The 20,661-nt window shown below is 41.9% G+C and overlaps 1 protein-coding gene and 1 non-coding gene across 7 annotated transcripts in view; one reads left to right on the top strand and one right to left on the bottom strand.

Annotated features, from left to right (window-relative positions):
* The window catches only part of QRICH1 (glutamine rich 1), a 42,433-nt gene that overhangs the window by 9,259 nt on the left and 12,513 nt on the right, over positions 1 to 20,661 (bottom strand). For all 6 annotated transcript variants that reach the window (XM_042236238.1, XM_027957661.2, XM_042236236.1 and 3 more), the window contains 3 exons: positions 6,395 to 7,435; positions 967 to 1,144; positions 253 to 407 (listed from right to left, as the gene is read on the bottom strand). In XM_042236238.1, the coding sequence (XP_042092172.1) occupies positions 253 to 407; positions 967 to 1,144; positions 6,395 to 7,435 (1,374 nt within the window). The remainder of the gene's footprint in view (positions 1 to 252; positions 408 to 966; positions 1,145 to 6,394; positions 7,436 to 20,661) is intronic.
* On the top strand, positions 10,667 to 10,738 carry TRNAW-CCA (transfer RNA tryptophan (anticodon CCA)). Its single transcript has one exon. It is a non-coding gene; the product is annotated as a tRNA-Trp (tRNA).

The following is a 20,661-nucleotide window of genomic DNA, read 5'->3' as shown; positions in this document are numbered from 1 at the left end:
TCTCTAGATTGAGGGATTATTTTATTATCTGATTTTCTAAAGTGAACATGTAGATCTTTTCCAATTTAAAAATAAAATGTACATTTAAAAACATTTCCAACTTTTAAAAAATGTACATTTAAAACCTCATTATATAGTTGGAAGAGAGTATCTTTACTGTTACCACTTTTGACATATTACTAATTTGACTACGCAGCAAATACCCAATGGGAACACAAGGCAAACAGGTTCCTACGCAGCTCGGTTCCCTACCTTTTGAATACACAGGAAAATGTAGTACAGCACATCTGGGTCATAGGGGTCACCTTCTCCATTTCGAGCTTCCCGTGTCATCAGACAGAGCCCATAATTCAACTCAGCCACAGCAGAGGAGATGAGATCTTCCTGGAATCGTAGCAACTGACGCCCTACAACATAAGTCCCAAAGGTCAGTGAGGGTCCTGGCAACAGTCATTTCCTTACTGGTTTCTCATATCCCTGGAAGGAGGTTACAGAGCAGACACCACCACCCATCAAGGCGCTGGGGTGAAAACAATCACTTGAATCTGTGATCAAAACTAACCTACAAAGACAATAATCCTGTTTGCCCTGTTACTAAAAGGGTTCCCGTCCCATCTCACATATCCCCCAATTATTAGGGCCACGAAATGAAAGCAAAAACACAAAACCCACCCTCTGTAATACGAGGAAGTATATGAGGATAATGCTAAGTAAGAGGCGCCCTAAGAACACTCACCAGCTCCTATCTCCTCCCAGAAGTCTCTGATCTTGGGCACACCCCACAAATCCTGCTCGTTTATAGCAGGTCCAGCCTGCCTCTTGTCTTGGATCCAGCACACTATTTCAGATGGAGCGCCCACATGCCCAGAGCCAAGAGATACACTTTCCTGCCATCCGTGCTCCTGCTGCTTCAGTGCCACTGCATTTCACACACAGTCCAACCCCCCTGCCCTCCAGAACACTTACTCCCAATGGGTGCCAGTCTGTTCTGAGCATCCTTCTCAAGCTCAGCATTCTTGGTCTGTGCCCAGTTTTTCCACACTTCAAGCCCTTCTTCTGGCTTCAGAGAATTTGGAAGCAGAAGTTCTGGTGAAGGCTGTGGCTGTGACTGGGGTTCAACTTCAGCAACCTGGACAGTTTGAGCCTATGAGAGAGAAATCATCAAAACGTGTCAATAGGTCGTTTGACAAAACAGCCAGAAAAATGCTATAACTCTTTTAACTAAAAAGCTGCTCTTCTGCTTGCTCTCCTAAACTTTGGAGTCCTGTTCTTTACTTCAGAGACAGCAAACGCTAGTACAAAGCTTCTTAATCTTAACTGTACTTTTGACTCTCTTATTTTAAAACACCAATACCTGAGCTCCACCCCAGAATCTCTTTTTAAAGAGGTATCAGTCTTTTTAAAATCTTCCCATGTAAAAAGGCAATTCTAATGTTTAGTCACTGCCCAGAGCTACTGGCAAAAAGCACTGCTCATCAACTACAATGTGCAAATAAATTTTATTAAAACGTGGATTCCGATTAGAAAGATCTCAGATGGGACCTGAGATTCTGCATTGCTAAGAAACCCCCAAGGAAGGGAGCTGGTCTTCAGACTACACTTTCTGTACCAAGAGTCCAGACTGTTAAACTTGGTTGCACCTTAAAATCATCTGGGCTGCTTTTAAAAAATATCCATGTCTGGGCCTTGTCCCTAGGGGCCCTGATTTACTTGGTCTAAGCTGGCGGCCTGCAGTCAGTACTTTTAAAAGCTCTCTTGGTTATTCTAATGTCCAGTCATGGCTGAGAATCATCATGTTTCTTCTTAATAATACTGCTTTGGCTCATAAGGACATTTTCTGAAGACAGGAAGCAATGTCTGAGCTTCCCACCTCCAAAGAGCAGTCCCATTCTCCATGGTCTGAGAGCTGAACTGTGCAGACAAAAGGACAGAGAATGTCCATGACCCTCAATCACAGTCCCCATTAGGCAGGACAGACACCAACACAGATACAAAGCACAGGTTCTTGGGTCTCACAAACCGGTCTAAATTGTAAAACAAATTCCCTAGAACAATTTTCTATTCCAGGGCCTACCTAAAGGGCTGACAAATGCCAAATCATTCAACTTGGAGGCTAAACAATGAATATATGACACATACATTTGCTTATCAATCAATAAAAATAAAAACTATCCAACTAGCTTTGATACAAGATACACTATTAAACAAGGAGACAACCAAATACCAGTGCCAGACTCTTAAACGTCTGTCAACCCTGGAGCTCCCCTCCAGACACACTTCTCAGTTCAACCACCATTCTTCTTGGTGAGTCTCCAACACCTGCCATTAGGATCTCCATGTTTGTGGAAACGGTTGCTAACTATGTGCCTCTAAGCTAGATCACGCCTTAATACACTCAATGGGTACTGTGTATCTCTGACTGAATATCTCAAAACCACCTCAAACTACTATCTAGGGAGAGAATTCATCGCTTTGCCCACCCAGAAGTATTCTCCTCAGACTTTCCTCCCTGTTGTTCAATGGCAACACTACCTACCCAAGTAGGAAAGCTAGGAGTCGACAGGATTAGCAGACGAGAGCAGTGCTTCTCTGTCTTAGCAGCCAGATTCTCTTCAGTGTGCCCCCACTCACTAAATGTAACACTCCCAACCACCTTGACAACCAAAATTCTTCCACACACATTCAAATGTCTATCAGTGGGTAAGGGAAATAGAAGTTTCATCCAGGTTAAAAACTACTGATGCAAGCACACCCCTGGTGTAGAGTTTTTCCTATTTACAATGGAGCCCTTAAAGAGCTGGGAAGTGATATAATCCTACATTTTAAGAATATTATTCTTGATCTATAGAAAATGGAATAGTGGAAGTAGGTGCTGGTGGCCAAGACCAGGATGGTGGCAGTCAAACGATTTAAGAGATTCTGATATGGTGGCAGAACCAACATGGCTTGTTGATGAACTCATTGTGAGGAGGAAGGGAACGCAGACTCAAGGACTCTGGGTCTCTGGCTTACATAACTAGGTAGATGACGGTATCATTTTCTGAGATGAATAGTTTTTCATAGTGGTAGAGGAGATGCTGATGAAGAGCTGAGATATCTTTAACAAATGCAAGTAAATAATAAGTGGGCTGCTGAACGTATAGTAAGGGTCTGAAGGGGAAAGGTACAGTCTAGTGATACAGAGCTGTGCGTCACTGCAGTACATGGACTGCACACAGGTTAACACATGGGCTTAGGGGCCCACCTATCCAAGGCTGAATGTCAACTCTGTCACTTGCTAAAAGGTGACTTTAATCTCTGTACCTCAGTTTCTTCATTTGTAAAATGGAGACAGTAGTACATACCTCTTAAGGTTGGTGTGAGAATTAAAAGAGTATTACATGTAACACTATGGACAGTGACTGGCAGAAGGTGTCAGTGATTATCACCTTCTGCAGCAGTCATCTAGAGGATTCTGAAAATCATGGCAATGGACAGAAATCCCCTGGGGGAGAAAAGAGCATTAGTATTGAGCTCTGAGTAACACCAACATGTATGGTTCAGACAGAGATGGAGGCTTCAGCAAAGTCTCCTGAGAAGGACAAATAACCAGTAGGGTAGGAGGAAATATCAGAGAAGTCCAGAGGAGAGTTTCAAGAAGGCAGGCTTGGTTTGCTCTGCTGTGTGTTGCTGTGAGTGAGATAAAAACAGATATGCCTGCTGGATCTGGCCATGGGGAGGTAGGTGAACAATGACCTTGACAAGAGCAGACCTGGTCATGAGCTGGAAGAGAAAACTGCTCAGTGAGTAGAGACAGCCTGTACAGATAATACTTGTGAAAACCGGGAATAAAGCAAAGTGGAGAAACAGGGGAACAGATAGAGGCGGGTGTGAGGTCAAGGGAGGGAGGTTTTGCCACAAATTTGGTTTTAAAGACAAGTTATAAAAAAAACTTTCAAAAAGGGTATGCCAGGTGAAGGAACACATCAGCTCTCCCTAGGGTTCAACTCACATCACAGCACAATTATCTTTACACGTGCTATGAGGGCTCCAAAGGCAGAGGCTGTCTTATTCGTCTCTGTTCCCCAAAACCTAAAACAGAGCCCGATAAGGGAAGCAGAGGGATATCTGTGGTGTAAATGGGTAAGCTAACCTTTCCTGCATGATGGGTGTTCTTCCCAATATTTCTTTTTCTGGCAATAATCCTTGACATATGTCCCTATAAAGGGACATGTGTGTCTCCTTTGCTAAAGGAGATACAGCCTCTGAAGAACATGAAGAGAGCAGGCTTACTAAAATGGACTCTAGAAAAAGATTTCCCAGTTGAAGGGCCCAGATGTGCAAATTACTAGCAGAGCCCATTGAGCAACAAAAGGGCCCTGAACTGCAAACTGGATCATCAGGCCCAGGAGAGCGGAGGAGAGGCCGAAGCTCAGCACAGTGCACCACGACAAGTCTCTGGGTGGTCTCTCCTACACGCGCATCTGTTCCACACACCACTATCTGATTCTTTTGAGTACCATCACTCAGGCAGGATTCTGGAAATTTTTCCCACCACAGACCATACCAACTCTTCACTTCGGAAGACAGCCCCTTTGCCCCCTCCACTAACTCCTTTCCCACAGTTTTCCCTCCTCTCATGTTAACCTAGGCATACCCCTTGTGCCCACACCTAGCTCTGCATTCATGCTGCTCCATTCTGTCAATCCAAGCTATAAACAAGGGATCAAATGCCAGTTTTTTCCACAAAGATGCTTCTGTTTTAACCCAGAATGACTTCTGAATTCCCAGCCTGACTTTCGTGTGAGTAGCATACATTCACATTTGGTTATGTTGCTCTATAAATAGTTTATAAAGAAACAGAAACCATGCGTTCTTACTTCCACCACATAATCAGCCACCTGAAGCAATGACTCTGTCCTATGCTACTCCTAGGCCCGACAGCTGGATTTTAACAGGTCCTTAATAAAGTCACCTAAGATTACTACACTGTTGCCTCTATGAAACCGCTTGGTCAGCTTTTGCTTACCCAATCATTTCCAGCTTGAGTCTCTGAGTGCGGCCCCTGGTCTAACAGTGCTTTGTTTGTGCCAGCTTCCTCACATGCACTCCCAGAGCACCTGTGCTGAGGCACATTACCTTCAGCAGTCTCATGAGACCAGAGGCTCTACATCTAGTTTAAATGCCTGCTAGACAAGGGACCAGAAACTTTACTGCTGCTGCTGCTGCTAAGTCACTTCAGTCGTGTCCGATTCTGTGTGACCCCAGAGATGGCAGCCCACCAGGCTCCCCTGTCCCTGGGATGCTCCAGGCGAGAACACTGGAGTGGGTTGCCATTTCCTTCTCCAATGCATGAAAGTGAAAAGTGAAAGGGAAGTCGCTCAGTCGTGTCTGACTCTTAGCGACCCCATGGACTGCAGCCCACCAGGCTCCTCCATCCATGGGATTTTCCAGGCAAGAGTACTGGAGTAGGGTGCCACAGTCTTCAAAGGTGGATTTGTGACAGCCTCAAGAAGACTAACAATTAGCAAAAAGAGCCAAGCAATTTTAAAATTTCGACAGTTCTATTTTAGCAACTTATCTATAAATCTAAAATCATTTCAAAAGAAAAAGTTAAAAAACTTAGCTCAACATAGGTGCCATGACAGGAAACTCATTAACTCATTAACTTAGTATTTTTAAGGAACATAAAAATATCGTTGGAAAGCCCCACTTGTAAAGGTCGCTTATTTAAGAGCCCCAAAGATGATCACTTTTTCCTTTTTTTTGGCCACACTACAAGGCTAGAGGATTTCAGTTCTCAGGGATCGAGCCCATGCCACCTGGAGTGGAAGCACAGAGTCCTAACTACTGGACTACCGGAGAAGTCCCCAAAGACAATCACTTTTAACGGGCCCACCAGGAAGTCTTTTAGATCTCCTAATTCACCTATACTGTGTCCAGTGTAGTCCATCTTTAGATGACAACTAAAGAAGGGACAATTTAACAGCTTCTCCACTGTAATGAGTTTACAGCCTGTGTGTTCAACTACAGAGGTTCCACTAGATCTATTCATTTGCGATGCAGAAAGCAGCTTCTGGGACAAAAATAACACTTGGGATGACCCATTAGTCTCAACCTAGAACTTTACTTTTCCTAAAAAGAGATCACAAAAAAGCACTCCAAGCATTTACCCTCAAAGCAGTTTCTGGTCACTTAATTTACCTCCAGACACCAGGCTAGAATGCCTGCCTATTCCATAGCCTTACCCCGTTCCCTCTCCCCAATCCTAATTAACATACTAAATATTATATTACTACTGCAAGGCCAACATCACTCTAGTAAACAAGCCAGAGGTGCCAGAGGTTGCCAGGCAAGTTCGGTGTGGCACTGGGCCCCAGGGAGGCAGGCTGCCCTACAGGTAAGTCTCACTTACTGAACAGGTAACCTGGAGCTGCTGCTGCTGCTGCTGCTGCTGAGGCGGCGGCGGCGTCTGTTCCTGGGGGGTCTGTTGCTGTGGCTGCTGCTGGGGGTCCCATATATGGACAGTCTGAGCTGTATTCTGGTATGTGCCTGCCACGGCCTGCACAGCCACTGGAATGTGGATGTTGCCATTCATGAACTGTGCTGGAAAGAGAGAGTTTGCAAGGGTCTGCACTACCTCTTCATGGGAGTTTTTCACTACAGACGTGGTGCCCACCATCTTCTCCTTGTCATCCTCCAGCTTCACAGCTGCCAGGGCTGTGGGTGAGCCACTGACGTGAACTGCGTTGTAGGCTTCCTGGGGAATGGCAATGTGGGTAATGCTCTGCTGCTGAGGGTCCCCCCGGGGCTGGGCAGAGTAAACAGGTATGGTCCAAGTTTCTCCTGTAGGGCTAGTAATGGTCCCAGTGGCACTGTACAGGTGGGCACTATCTACCGTCAGTAAGTCAGGCCTCAAAGACACGTAACTCTGCTGCTGGCCCTGCGGAATGGCCAGGACAGTGGCCACCGGCTGCCCTGAGATGGCGTAGGACACAGTGATGGGCATGTCCACTTTGCGCTTCTTCACTGGCTGGAGGACACTGGCTGTGCCAACCCGCCGCTCCCCTTCCCGAGGTGAGCCCTGCTGAGACGGCGGTGGGGAAAGGGCACCCACAGTCTGGATTTGGATCTGCTGACCCCCAGCAAGAGACTGGCCAGCCACCAGCTGAGCCTGGATCTGCTGGTGCGGGATGTGCTCCTCCGGGATCTCTGGAGCCTGGATCTGCTGGGCCGCCTGCATGTGCTGCACCTGGATCTGGGCCGCCTGCAGCTGCGAAGGGCTGGGGCTCTGCAGAGATGGGGTCTGGATGGAGGGGGCTGCCGGCTGTGCTGCTTGGCCTTGGATCTGCACCTGGACGTGGATAGGCTGCTCAGCAGGCTGGTGAACGGTGAGTTGCGGGGAGAGCTGCTGAGCCGAGACCTGCTGCGGAGACTGCTGTACCTGTACCTGTACCTGCAGCAACAAGATGCGGCAGTGAGTGAACTGGACAACACGGAGAACCCAGTCCTGAAGGGCAGAGATCTCAGGCAGGAGCCCTGCGTACTGTGAGGAGGAGGGGCTGCCACACCCGAGCCATCTGAGGAGGCCGTCATCTCTGAATATGCTGCGTTCAGAGCAACACACAGCCACCTGAGGGCACGCAAGACTATCACATGAGAAATATCAAAAGTTTTGCTCATTTCTTACCTTCTTTTTAAAAGTCACCATTTTTGTTTTTGCATATTCATATAGTAGTACAAGAATACAATGTATAAATATATACTTAGGTGTATATTCCAAAAACAGTTTATCCATGTGGTTGGTAATTGGAAGTATGGGGACGTTGTTCTAAAGGGTCAAAAAGAGAAGTACATTCCACAGGCATTCAACTCCCAACTCAGGATCAAAACTACTCCTACCACAGAGAAATCACAGTAGAGACAAAATGCTTAAAATCCCTTTAGGAGACATCTCCAATTTTGCTGCTGAAAGAAAGGCACAGATGAATGATTCTTTAGAGTGCTTATTTACGATACCTTTATTTTACAGGAGAAGTCACTCGATTCCTGATAATTTAATCTAACTAAGGTGACTATATCCCAGACCACACATTTCTGATAATGCAGCTCACGTCTTACTGCTGTACTTCAGCATACAGAATAGCATGAAAAGATGATACACATAGGATGTAATTTTAAAACAGTATTTTTCCATCAGACATTTATCTAAGTTATTCTGAATGCATGTAGGAATTAGGAAGGTAGAAAATAAGAAGGTAGATCAGTGATTGTATTCATCACAAAAGATAACCAAAGATGGTGCTGGGACAACTGGCTGTCCACATAAAAAGAATGTAGTTGGACCTCTTTCTCACATGATACACAGAAAATGGGAAAGGATCTGAACAGACAATTCTCCCAAGATAAGAAAATGGCTGGCAAGCACATGAAAAGTTGTTCAGCATCATTAACCGTCAGGGAAATGCAGAGCAAAAAGAGATATCATTTAAACCCACTAGGACAACTATAATACACAGATAACAGGGGTTTCCCTGGCGGTTCAGTGGTCAAGACCTTCAATGAAGTGGGCATGGGTTCCATTCCTGGTCTAGGAACTAGGATCCCACATGCTGTGTGGCATGGTCAAAAAATAAAATTAAAAAAAGACCACATTTTTTTTAAGAATAAAAGATACTGTTGGCACGTATACAAAAAGAAATTGGAATTTTCACGCACTGCTGGTGGGAATGTAAAATTGGTATAGCTGCTTTGGAAAAAAAGTCTGGCAGATCATAAAAAAGTTAAACACAGCATATGACAAAGATATGAAAAACAAACTGTATGACCCAGCAGTTGCATTCCTAGGTACATACTCAAGGGAAATAAAAATTATAATCACAAAAAACTTGGACATAAATGTTAATAACAGCCCATTATTTATAGTAAGTGAAAAGTGGAAACAACCCAAATACCCATCAAATGATGGATAAATAAAATGTAGTACTTCCATACAATAGGATGTTGTCTAGTAAGAAAAAAAAATGCAGATAAAAAGCTACAACACAGATGAACCCTGAAAACATCATGCCAAATGAAGTTAATCACAAAAGACTACATATTGTATAATTCCATTTATATGAATGTCCAAAATAGGCAGATCTACAGAAATAAAGTAATTAGTGCCTGTCCAGGAGATAGGGATTGGGGGAAATATGAAGTACTGGCTAAAGCTACAAGCTTTCTTTCTGGGATGATGGGAATGTTCTAAAATTGATGTGATAATGGTTGTACAACTCTGTGAATAGACTAAAAACTATGAAGTTGTACACTTTACATGGAAATGAGTGAACTGATATGAGAATTATACATCAAGAAAGCCATGACTAATTTAAAAAAAAATCACAGGCAAGGAGGAGACTATACAAAAAGGATAGACCCTGAGAGCTGACTTGAAATGCTGCTGCCCTTTCCTGGCTACGAGTCCTTGAAGGCTCTGTTTCCTGAGGAACAATAAAAAGGGCCTACCTGCTTACCTCCTCACAGAGTGGTCATGAGCATGAAACTCTCTTTATTGACATATAGTAGGTGTTCAAAAAGTTGGTTTTCTTCCTCATAAGCAGTATTTCTTTACACCAGTGAGTCTCAAAATGTAGTTTCCAGGCCAACATCATCATCACCCATGCAACTAGTCAGAAATATAAACTTTTAGGTGGAACAATTAAAACAGAAACTCTAGGGAATGGGATCAGCAATCTGATGCATGCTCAAGTTTGAGAATCAGTACTTTACACCAAGGACATAAAGGAAAGTATGAAGCCAATTACTAAAGAAGAGCTGTTTTCAAGCTTTCTGGTCTCAGGACCCTTTTAAAAAATGACTGAAGACCCCAAAGAGCTTTTCTATAGATAGCAATATTTACTACATTAGAAATTAAAACTAGGAAACTTAGAAAAATATTAATTCATTAAAAATTACCATATAAACCAATATAAATGTCAACATAAATCATAAATTCTTATGAAGAGTAACTTTATTTGCCAAAACAAAAAATTTATAGTAAGAGTTACATAAAATTTTACATCTTTGCAGATCTTTAATAGCTGACTTAGTTGAAGACAGCTAGACTCTTTGTATTTGCTTGTGCAATCTGTTGTGCACACGTCACACATGGCCTCTGCAAAACCCCACTGTACACTCATGAGAGAATGAGAGAGAAAAAGGCAAATAAACATCTTCATTTTATAACAATAACAGTCTTAAATTTAAGGAATCACTCTTAACACTATAAGAGCGATTAAAATTTCAGAGTGCTGCGAACTACCAGTCCCTGAATTACTCTTTAAGAATCACTGTTGTAGAGTTAAATACACAGTATGTTTTTCAACTATATTATTACTGGCTTAGAAACAAAAGTTCAAAAATCTGGTTATTATCATTGTAGTTCATATTCTTAATGATTTTACTCTATCTCTTTACAATGACTTTTCTTAGAAAGCATTTATCAATATTCAATCTTCCAACAGAAACAAGTTAGCAAAGTACTAAGGAATCGGAACTGAAGGCATTTACCCAAATCAGAACAAACAGGTAAAAATAATCTGATGCTACTTTATATCCTAAGTAGTTAGAATTTAAAATTAAAAGAGTAAAAGTTAAAGCACTTTCTGACATTTCCTTACCAATGTCAACATACTGTATAGGGTATTCCCTGGTGGCTCAGAGGTTAAAGCGTCTGCCTCCAATGCGGGAGACCCAGGTTCGATCCCTGGGTCGGGAAGATCCCCTGGAGAAGGAAATGGTAACCCACTCCAGTATTCTTGCCTGGAGAATTCCATGGACGGAGAAGCCTGGCAGGCTACAGCCCACAGGGTCGCAAAGAGTCGGACAAGACTGAGTGACTTCAATCACTCACTCACTCACTCACAACCTTTACCCACTAAGAATCATGTCAATAAAAAATTAAATATTACTTGTAATACATTTCATATTTTTATTTAAATAAAAATATAACTTTTTATCTGATTAGGTAATTACTACAGAGTCACTGCAAAATCACTGCAGAGGGTGACTGCAGCTATGAAATTAAAAGACGCTTGCTCCTTGGAAGAAAAGTTATAACCAACCTAGACAGCATATTAAAAAGCACAGACATTACTTTGCCAACAAAGGTCTATGTAGTCAAGGCTATGGTTTTCCCAGTGGTCATGCATGGATGTGAGAGTAGAACTATAAAGAAAGCTGAGTGCCAAAGAATGGATGCTTTTGAACTGTGGTGTTGGAGAAGACTCCTGAGAGTCCCTTGGACTGCAAGGAGATTCAACCAGTCCATCCTAAAGGAAATCAGCCCTGAATATTCACTGGAAGGACCGATGCTAAAGCTGAAACTCCAATACTTTGGCCACCTGATGCAAAGAGCTGACTCATTTGAAAAGACCCTGATGCTGGGAAAGATTGAAAGTGGGAGGATGAGATGGTTGGATGGCATCACCGACTCAATGGACACGAGTTTGAGTAAACTCCGGGAGTTGGCAACGGACAGGGAAGCCTGGAGTGCTGCAGTCCATGGGGTCGCAAAGAGTCGGACACGAATGAGCAACTGAACTGAACTGAACAGAGTCACAGTGAAAATCTGTAAAGTCAGTGAAGTAAAAAAAGTTTCTTAAATTTTACTTGAACTTATGAGGAAATGAAATTAAAACTGAAAGAATAGCTGAACTTTGAATATTTCTTCACACTAAGAAGCTCTGACAAGATCCCTCTTTGAAAAAAAAAAATCTAAGACAGACATTCAGAGCTGATACTGTCTTTATTAACTGTTTAATTTTCAAGGTAGGTAAACTCTCAGAAAACAAACTGACAGACTGAAACCTTAACAAAAACTTAAAGAGAAAAAAAAGGCAGTCTGAAACTTAAGCCTAGATTTGAAGTGATTCTAAAGAAACACAAAAAGAAAAAAGGCCATCCCAAAGATATGCATGTGCTAGGAAAGGGATGTATTGATGGGGGAGAAAGACATTTCTGGAGAAGGTGAATTTGGTTTTATTGTTTTAAAAAGCACTATTTCTTACCTTCTATCAACCCCTCATAAATCACACTGTATTTCAGTTCCCTTCACATCTGAATCTGTACTTCTCATTCAGCAACCCCCACCACCTTTCCCAGAGTTTTCCAATTGCTCTTCTTCCCCTCTGTTGATCAGAAGAGATACACTTTATTATCCATCTGGGCTTTTGATGACATAGTATGTACAATGCTAATTACTTTCTTCTTGAGCATCCTGACTTCCTATTTCAACCTGACAGACTAGGTCTTCTGTACAGACAAGATTTAGATTTCAATTCTGAGCTGGTTCTGTTTCTTTTATTCTCATGACTTTTTAAAAAATTTATTTTTCAATTGAAGGAATAATTGCTTTATAGAATTTTGTTGGTTTCTGCCAGACATCAACATCTCATGACTTCTTTCCTAGATTTTTTTTTTTGATTGAGCATATTGTTTTTCAGATATGTTTGAATGTGGTCTTCAGATTAGCATCAGCACCAACCTGGAATCTGTTAGAAATGCACATTTTCTGGAAATGAAAAAACTGCTGGAGAGCTATCTGCACTGCCAAATTCACAGCAGCATTATTTACAATGGCCAAGACATGGAAATAATCTTAAGTGTCCACCAATAAAATGAATATTATTCAGCCATAAAAAGGGGGGAAATGCTGTCATCTGTGACAACATGGATGAATGTGCTAAGTGAAATAAATCAGAGACAAAAGACAAATACCACATGATCTCATTTATATATTAAAAACCTAAAAAAAAAAAAAACCCCAACCAAATTCAGAAAAACAGATCAGATTTGTGGCTACTGAGGCAGAGGCAAAGACAAGAGGAATTGGATGAGGTGGTCAAAAGGTATACACTTCCTAGATAACTAAGTACTAGGGATTTATTTATTTAGCTGGCTATACCAAGTCTTAGTTTCGGCATGCGGGATTAGTTCCCTGACCAGGGAAGGAACCCAGGCACCCTGAGTTGGAAGCACAGAGTCTTCACTGTTGGACCACCAGAGAAGTTCTGTTCTAGGGATATAACGTACTACATGGTAACTAGTTAACACTGCTGGATAGTGAACGTGAAAGTTAAGACAGTAAATCCTAAGTTCTCATTCAGTTCAGTTCAGTTGAGTCGCTCAGTCGTGTCCGACTCTTTGAGACCCCATGAATCGCAGCACGCCAGGCCTCCCTGTCCATCACCAACTCCCGGAGTTCACTCAGACTCGTGTCCATCGAGTCAGTGATGCCATCCAGCCATCTCATCCTAAGTCGTCCCCTTCTCCTCCTGCCCCCAATCCCTCCCAGTATCAGTCTTTTCCAATGAGTCAACTCTTCGCACGAGGTGGCCAATGTCCTGGAGTTTCAGCTTTAGCATCATTCCTTCCAAAGAAATCCCAGGGTTGATCTCCTTCAGGATGGACTGGTTGGATCTCCTTGCAGTCCAAGGGACTCTCAGGAGTCTTCTCCAACACCACAGTTCAAAAGCATCAATTCTTCGGCACTCAGCATTCTTCACAGTCCAACTCTCACATCCATACATGACCACTGGAAAAACCATAGCCTTGACCTGACGGACCTTTGTTGGCAAAGTAATGTCTCTGCTTTTGAATATACTATCTAGGTTGGTCATAACTTTCCTTCCAAGGAGTAAGTTTCAGTCTTTTAATTTCATGGCTGCAGTCACCATCTGCAGTGATTTTGGAGCCCCAAAAAATAAAGTCTGACACTGTTTCTACTGTTTCCCCATCTATTTCCCATGAAGTGATGGGACCGGATGCCATGATCTCCATTTTCTGAATGCTGAGCTTTAAGCCAACTTTTTCACTCTCCTCTTTCACTTTCATCAAGAGGCTTTTTAGTTCCTCTTCACTTTCTGCCATAAGGGTGGTGTCTTCTGCATATGTGAGGTTGATATTTCTCCCGGCAATCTTGATTCCAGCTTGTGCTTCTTCCAGCCCAGTGTTTCTCATGATGTACTCCACATATAAGTTAAATAAGCAGGGTTAACAATATACAGCCTTAACATACTCCTTTTCCTATTTGGAACCAGTGTGCTGTTCCATGTCCAGTTCTAACTGTTGCTTCCTGACCTGCATATAGGTTTCTCAAGATGCAGGTCAGGGGGTCTGGTATTCCTATCTCTTTTAGAATTTTCCACAGTGTATTGTGAGGAAAAAATGTTTCTTCCTTACTCTGTATATGAGATGACGGATGTTAACTAAACTTACTGTGGTCACCATTTCACGATATATGTACATGAAATAATTGAGCTGTACACCTTAAACTTATACATTGCTGTATGTCAACTATATCTCAATAAAACTGGGGGACAGGTGGATATAAATTCTCAGCAGTGACCCCGGACCAGCTGAATTTGAAGTGGGAGAAGGACAGCCATATCTGTTTTAAGAAACCCTCCAGGTGATTCTAATATACCCTGAAGTTTGATAACCAATAGTGTAAAAGTTTTACTGGACCTCACTAGCTTAGGTTCTTAACCTGTTGGCAGATGAATAATCTATTTCCTTTTCCTCAGTGTCATTCAGAACCTAAGTAATACAGAGCTCAACACAACATAAGGACTAAGTACTCCAACTAAAAGGCAATGAGAAAAACCGTGAAGTAACACATGTATTACCCTGCTTAGGAATCTTTCCCTCCAATCATTGACGCTAAAAACAGTTCATTATCTAACACCATTTTTTAATATTTTTTGTTCTGTTCTGTTTTTGGCTACTTGGAGTATACAGCCAGTATTTTATGTATATAAGAATAAACCAGCTGAGTGTGCTGGGTCAATTTCAGAATTCCATCTGAATAAACATTTTAAAAGTTACTTTCTTATTTCCACACACAAAAAAAGAATAAACAATTCTTATCTCATATTTCCCTAAAGCTGCAGTTGTTACACATTTTTAGCAATCACTTAAAATGTGGTTAGTCCAAATTACAATGTGCTTACAAGTGCAAAACACAAAAAGATTTCAAAGATTTGTGCAAAAAAATGGTAAAATAATTCATCAACAATATACAACTTGAGTAATGCTGAAATAATATATTAGTTTAAATAAAATGTTATTTTAGTTTTTTAAACATGATTTTAAAAAGTCAATTTCACCTCATTCTTCCCTCTTTTTCCATTTAAAAATTTTTTCTTGAAATATAGTTGATATACATCTTTCCCCTCTTGTATAAAAGAGGCTACTAAAAATTTTGGAGAAGGAAATGGCAACTCATTTCAGTACTCCTGCCTGGAGAATTCCATAGATAGAGGAGCCTGACAGGCTACAGTCCATGGGGTTGCAAAAGAGTCAAATACAACCGAACAACTAACACACACACGCACACTAAAAATTTTAGAATAACAAATGTGACCTACATTCAATTTCATCCTCTGAGTCTCACTGAGGAGGGACTCAGGAGAGGACAGTGCTCAGTGTGCCAGAAGAGATCCCACTAAGTGAGGAATCACTGCACCTGGGATCCAAATACACCTGTGCCTTTTAACAACTAGTCTGCAAATCCTTGGCAGAACTTCACTGTTCAAAAAAATGTTCTTCTGAAAGTGGTAAAAATCTTTATCCAAGTATCAAACATTTACCAAACTCTTATTATACAAATGAATAATCTACATATGGTGAGGGAAGAGATTTAAACATAGGTAAAAGGCTAAACATGTCCACTGACGGATAAATGGACAAAGATGCGATATATATATATATTTATATATATATAAACACACACACACACACGAGTATTAGTCATTACAAAGAATGAAATAATGTCATCTGCAGCAACATGGATGGACCTAGAAATTACCATACTAAGTGAAGTAAGCTAGAGAAAGACAAATATCGTATATCACTTCTATGCGGAATCTAAAAATATGACACGAACTTATCTGCAAAACAGAAACAGACTCACAGATATAAAGAACAGACTTGTGGTTGCCAAGGGGGAGGAGGGGTGGAAGAGGCAAGTACTGGGACTTTGGAATTAGCAAGATGTAAACTATTATATCGGAGAAGGCAATGGCACCCCACTCCAGCACTCTTGCCTGGAGAATCCCGTGGACAGAGGAGCCTGGAAGGCTGCAGTCCATGGGGTCGCACAGAGTCGGACACGACTGAGCGACTTCACTTTCCCTTTTCACTTTCATACACTGGAGAAGGAAATGGCAACCCACTCCAGTGTTCTTGCCTGGAGCATCCCAGGGACGGGGGAGCCTGGTGGGCTACCGTCTATGGGGTCGCACAGAGTCGGACACGACTGAAGTGACAGCAGCAGCAAACTATTATATATAGGATGGATAAACAAGGTCCTACTGGATAGCAAAGGGAACTATATTCAATGTCCCGTGATAAACCATAATAGAAAAGAAAAAAATATATATATATGTATGTTTATGTGTAACTGTGTCACTCTGCTGTATAACAAAAACTAACATAACATCATAAATCAACTATACTTCAATGAAATTAAAAAAGAAAAGACTGGACATGAAGGGCCAGAAAAGGGCAGCAACAATGGCCCACCAGTCTGAAGTGATGATCAGGATCTCAATCAGCTCACAAAGTGCCAGTGAGAGAGTAGCTGATTTTAGTCCTATTTTTGGCTGCAGAATACACCTTCTGACTTCTGCCTCCCCCAGGCAGAAGCTGGAATCACTCTTTCAACGTCTCCCGCAGCTAGAGTGCAGGCCTGTGACCAAGACTTCCCAATTTAGACACTGCATGACATTTGGACTCAGAAAGGAGCAACATGAGGCAGCAGGAACTACAACCTCCATTTTCTGGTGAGAGCAGAGGTCTGTGGCGGAAATGGAACAGGATGGCATAAATCCCAACGAGAGACCATGGTAGGACAAGGACCTGCACCCAAGAGTGTGGCTGCACGCCTTTGGCAAACCCAGCCAGCAATGTGACCCGAGTCCTTTCCTGGCCGTGCAGCCTCCAAAATCCACTCTCTGACCTTCCTATAAATTTCCTGAGCTAACTACTACCCTTTAGCCAATTCTTCTAAGTAAACTAGGAAGAGGGAGGTGGGGAACTAATTGCCTGATACTTGTAACTAAAAGTCAAAACTCAAGATGGATACAGAAAATATAACAAGTTGGAAACTTTAAAACAGTATTTACCTTAGGAGAGGAGGATGTGCACAGCGGTACTAGAGATCTGATCTGTACCTGCAATATTTTCTATCTTAAAAAATAAAAAGGCAAACTGCCAACACAGCAGGAATATTTGTTATAAAGATTTGTCTGGATACTTTTCTAATATCTGAAAAGCAACTAGGGCCCTAGGTAGGAATGGAACTAATGAGGAGAGCAGGAAGAAAAAACAACAGTAGCTATGATTTATTTATTGAAGGGTTACTATGTGCCAGGTGGTATACTTAAGGCATAGCATTTTCTGTAATCCTTAAAATAGCTACAACATATATTATTTTATTTCCATGATGTAGATAAGGAAACGGACTCAAAGAGGTTAAATCACCTGCCTCTGATCACATATCTAAAGAATCAGAAGAGGATCAAACTCATGTTTGTCTAAGAGCCAAGCCTGGCTCGTAATTAGCTTCTTCCTCACTCTCAGCAACTCTACACAGTGGTGAGGGGTTGCTGCTGCTAAGTCACTTCAGTCGTGTCTGACTTTGTGTGACCCCGTAGACGGCAGCCCACCAGGCTCCCCCGTCCCTGGGATTCTCCAGGCAAGAACATTGGAGTGGGTGGGCACTTCCTACTCCAATGCGTGAAAGTGAAAAGTGAAAGTGAAGTCGCTCAGTCAGACCCTCAGCGATCCCATGGACTGCAGCCTTCCAGGCTCCTTCATCCATGGGATTTTCCAGACAAGAGTACTGGAGTGGGCTGCCACTGCCTTCTCCGGGTGAGGGGTTAGGGACTCACTATACCAGCACAGAGGGAATGTGCAACAGCAAAAGAGGAAGAGGGAAAGAAGTTGGGATAACAAATGAGGAAGAGCTGCACTTTGATCTATGAACCTTGAGATCTTTACTTTTAACAATAAAAGAGTCAAGTGCTGAGAAATCCCCTTCCTCAAAGCATCCTTCATTGAGCAGGATGAGACTGAACCAGCCTTATCTGAAGCCTCAGTTCCTGCCCTGGAGAAATGCAGGGAAGAAACAAGCAATTCTGTGGGTGCTAAGTAGAATCAGACTCCTAGAATTCACCAGTGGGCCTTCTCTCTGGCACACAGATATAACTCCATGTGGATGCTTCAGGAAGTACCCAACTCAAGAGGGTTCTTGAACGTGAAGTTCCAAATGAACCATTTTCACCTAGCTCAGGCAGACCTATCCACAACAGGAAACTTAAACCTTTCCTCGTATCGTACAAACTGTTAAGGTATTTACATGAGAGCCCTACCTTTTGCCTTCAGATAGTACCGCCCTGTCTTAAATAAACATATGCTACTTGATATAATGAGAAATAACAAGTTTTGGTCTCTTCTCTGATTCCTCGTCAGAGCTCCGAAGACCTTCGTAATTTTTGAAGTGATAATGTAAATGCTAGGACCATGTTATGTTCTAATGAGGTGACTCTTGGTGGGTTCCTGGATGAGGGCTCACCTCAAAGACCAAGCTATGACTAGAAACTTGATACTTTCAGCCCCACCCCTCCTTCTCTGGAAAGGGAAGAGGGGCTAGAAATTGAGTTACTAATCAATCATACCTACATGATGTAGCCTCCATAAAAATCCCCAAAGTGAGAGGTTTAGGGAGCTCCTGGGTTGGTGAATATATCCATGTGCCGAGAAGGTGGTACACCCCACCTCCATGACGAAGGAACCGCCTGTGTTCACAACCCTTCAGAACCTCGCCCTATGTGTATCTTCATCTGGCTGTTCATCCATATCCTTTATCATTTCCTTAATTATATAATAAACTGGTAAATGTGTTTCCCTGACTTCTGTGAGCTGTTCCAGCAAATCATCTAACCCAAGGAGGGATAGTAAGAACCGTAATTTATAGCCAGTTAGTCAGAAGTACAGCTGAGATAATCTGGGACTGGCAACTCTGAACTGGGGGTGGGGGTGGGGGGCAGTTGTGTGAAACTGATCCCTTAACTTGTGGGGATCTGACACCAATTCCAAGCAAACAGTATCAGACCTGAACTGAATTATACGCAAGCCAGCTGGTGTGGAGAACCGGTCATTGTGGAGGAAGCCACAAACACATTTGGGGGCCAAAAATGTTGAGTGTGGTAGAAGCAGAGACTAAACAGACACAGTGAGTTTTATTCTGACAGCTACTCTAATTAACCTTTGACACATACCTTTGTCTGCCATCAATTCACTAGATCTATTCTAGGGATATAATTACTTTGTCAAATATTATGTGGCTGCTTCTAGACTGGAAAGATGAGAAATTTATGGGGGCAGAACAAACTCTAGGATGGTGACAGATGGTTTTAAAAAAGCAATCTAATTTTATCACTTTTTTTTAAGGTAATCTAGAAAACTGCCTCTGCCCTCAAGGCAATAAATTATTTTGAAATTTCAAATGACGTTAATATAGGCATAATTTTACATTCTTATCAACAGGGTTAGGTTGAGACACAATACTATGGGGCAAAGAGTCTTAACGTTTGAACTGAAGGCAGGTCTGTTCAGCTCCGTGTTTCAGTGAACACGTCACCTCTCTAGTCTCATCCTTTCACTCAGTGCACTCTACCTACACAGCCATTCTGCTGTTTTTTCAAATGAGCAGGCTCCCACCTTAGCGCTTTCTGATCTGGAATGCTCTTTCCTCAGATAGCCATACGGCTCATTCACCAACTCTCTTTGGTCTTAACTCAAATGCCACCAGCATAGTAAGGCTCACCCTGGCCACCTGCATCTGCTCTGTTTTTCTCTTTGTCATTTATCACTATATAACAAAATTTTTAAAATCTTATGTATCATCTTACCCCTCCCAGCTATAAATATGTTCCACAAGGTCAGGAAGCTTCGTCTTGTTCAATGTTGTCCCTAAGCATCTAGCAAAGGGCTTTACACATAAACACAAATACATGGAGGTGTCTAGGAAAGAGAAGAAAAGGTTAAAAAACCACAGTCCTACACAAATTCAAAGCAAAATATTCCCAAGCAACACCTTTTTTTTGTAAATTACAAAGAAGTTCATGTTTAATCAAATAATTTAATAATTCGAAAACTCTTTCTTAGTCTCCTACCCCTTCAATTCCTCTCAGGCTTCATTACTACTATTTAAGAACCACCACATTCTACATATGTTAAAAGCCAGTGATACTAAACTGCTTATAACACTCTACAATCTGTTAAACATCCCACTTTGTCAACATACATAGATCCACCTCATTCTTCTGGCTACACAGAACAATATACTACAGATGTATCATTATTTCCCATTTCCTTTACTGAAAGTGACTTGTTCCCAGTATCACTACTATAAGTAATGCAGTACTGAATATCCTTATACACACATTTATCTGTGAACACAAATGTAAGGCCAAAGGTATGCATACTTAATACATTTGACAAGTATTGCCAAATTAACTGTCAAGAAAATCCCACTAATTTATCCTCTCATACTCTGCTGCCCTGGGTAAACTCTTTATACTTTAAAGAAAGAATATATAAACCTATAAAAGAGATCAAAAAACCAAAATATAT

The sequence above is a fragment of the Ovis aries genome, chromosome 19, assembly GCF_016772045.2.
Source record: "Ovis aries strain OAR_USU_Benz2616 breed Rambouillet chromosome 19, ARS-UI_Ramb_v3.0, whole genome shotgun sequence".
In the NCBI taxonomy this organism is placed as follows: Eukaryota; Metazoa; Chordata; class Mammalia; order Artiodactyla; family Bovidae; genus Ovis; species Ovis aries.
This window is presented reverse-complemented; position numbering and strand designations above follow the sequence as displayed.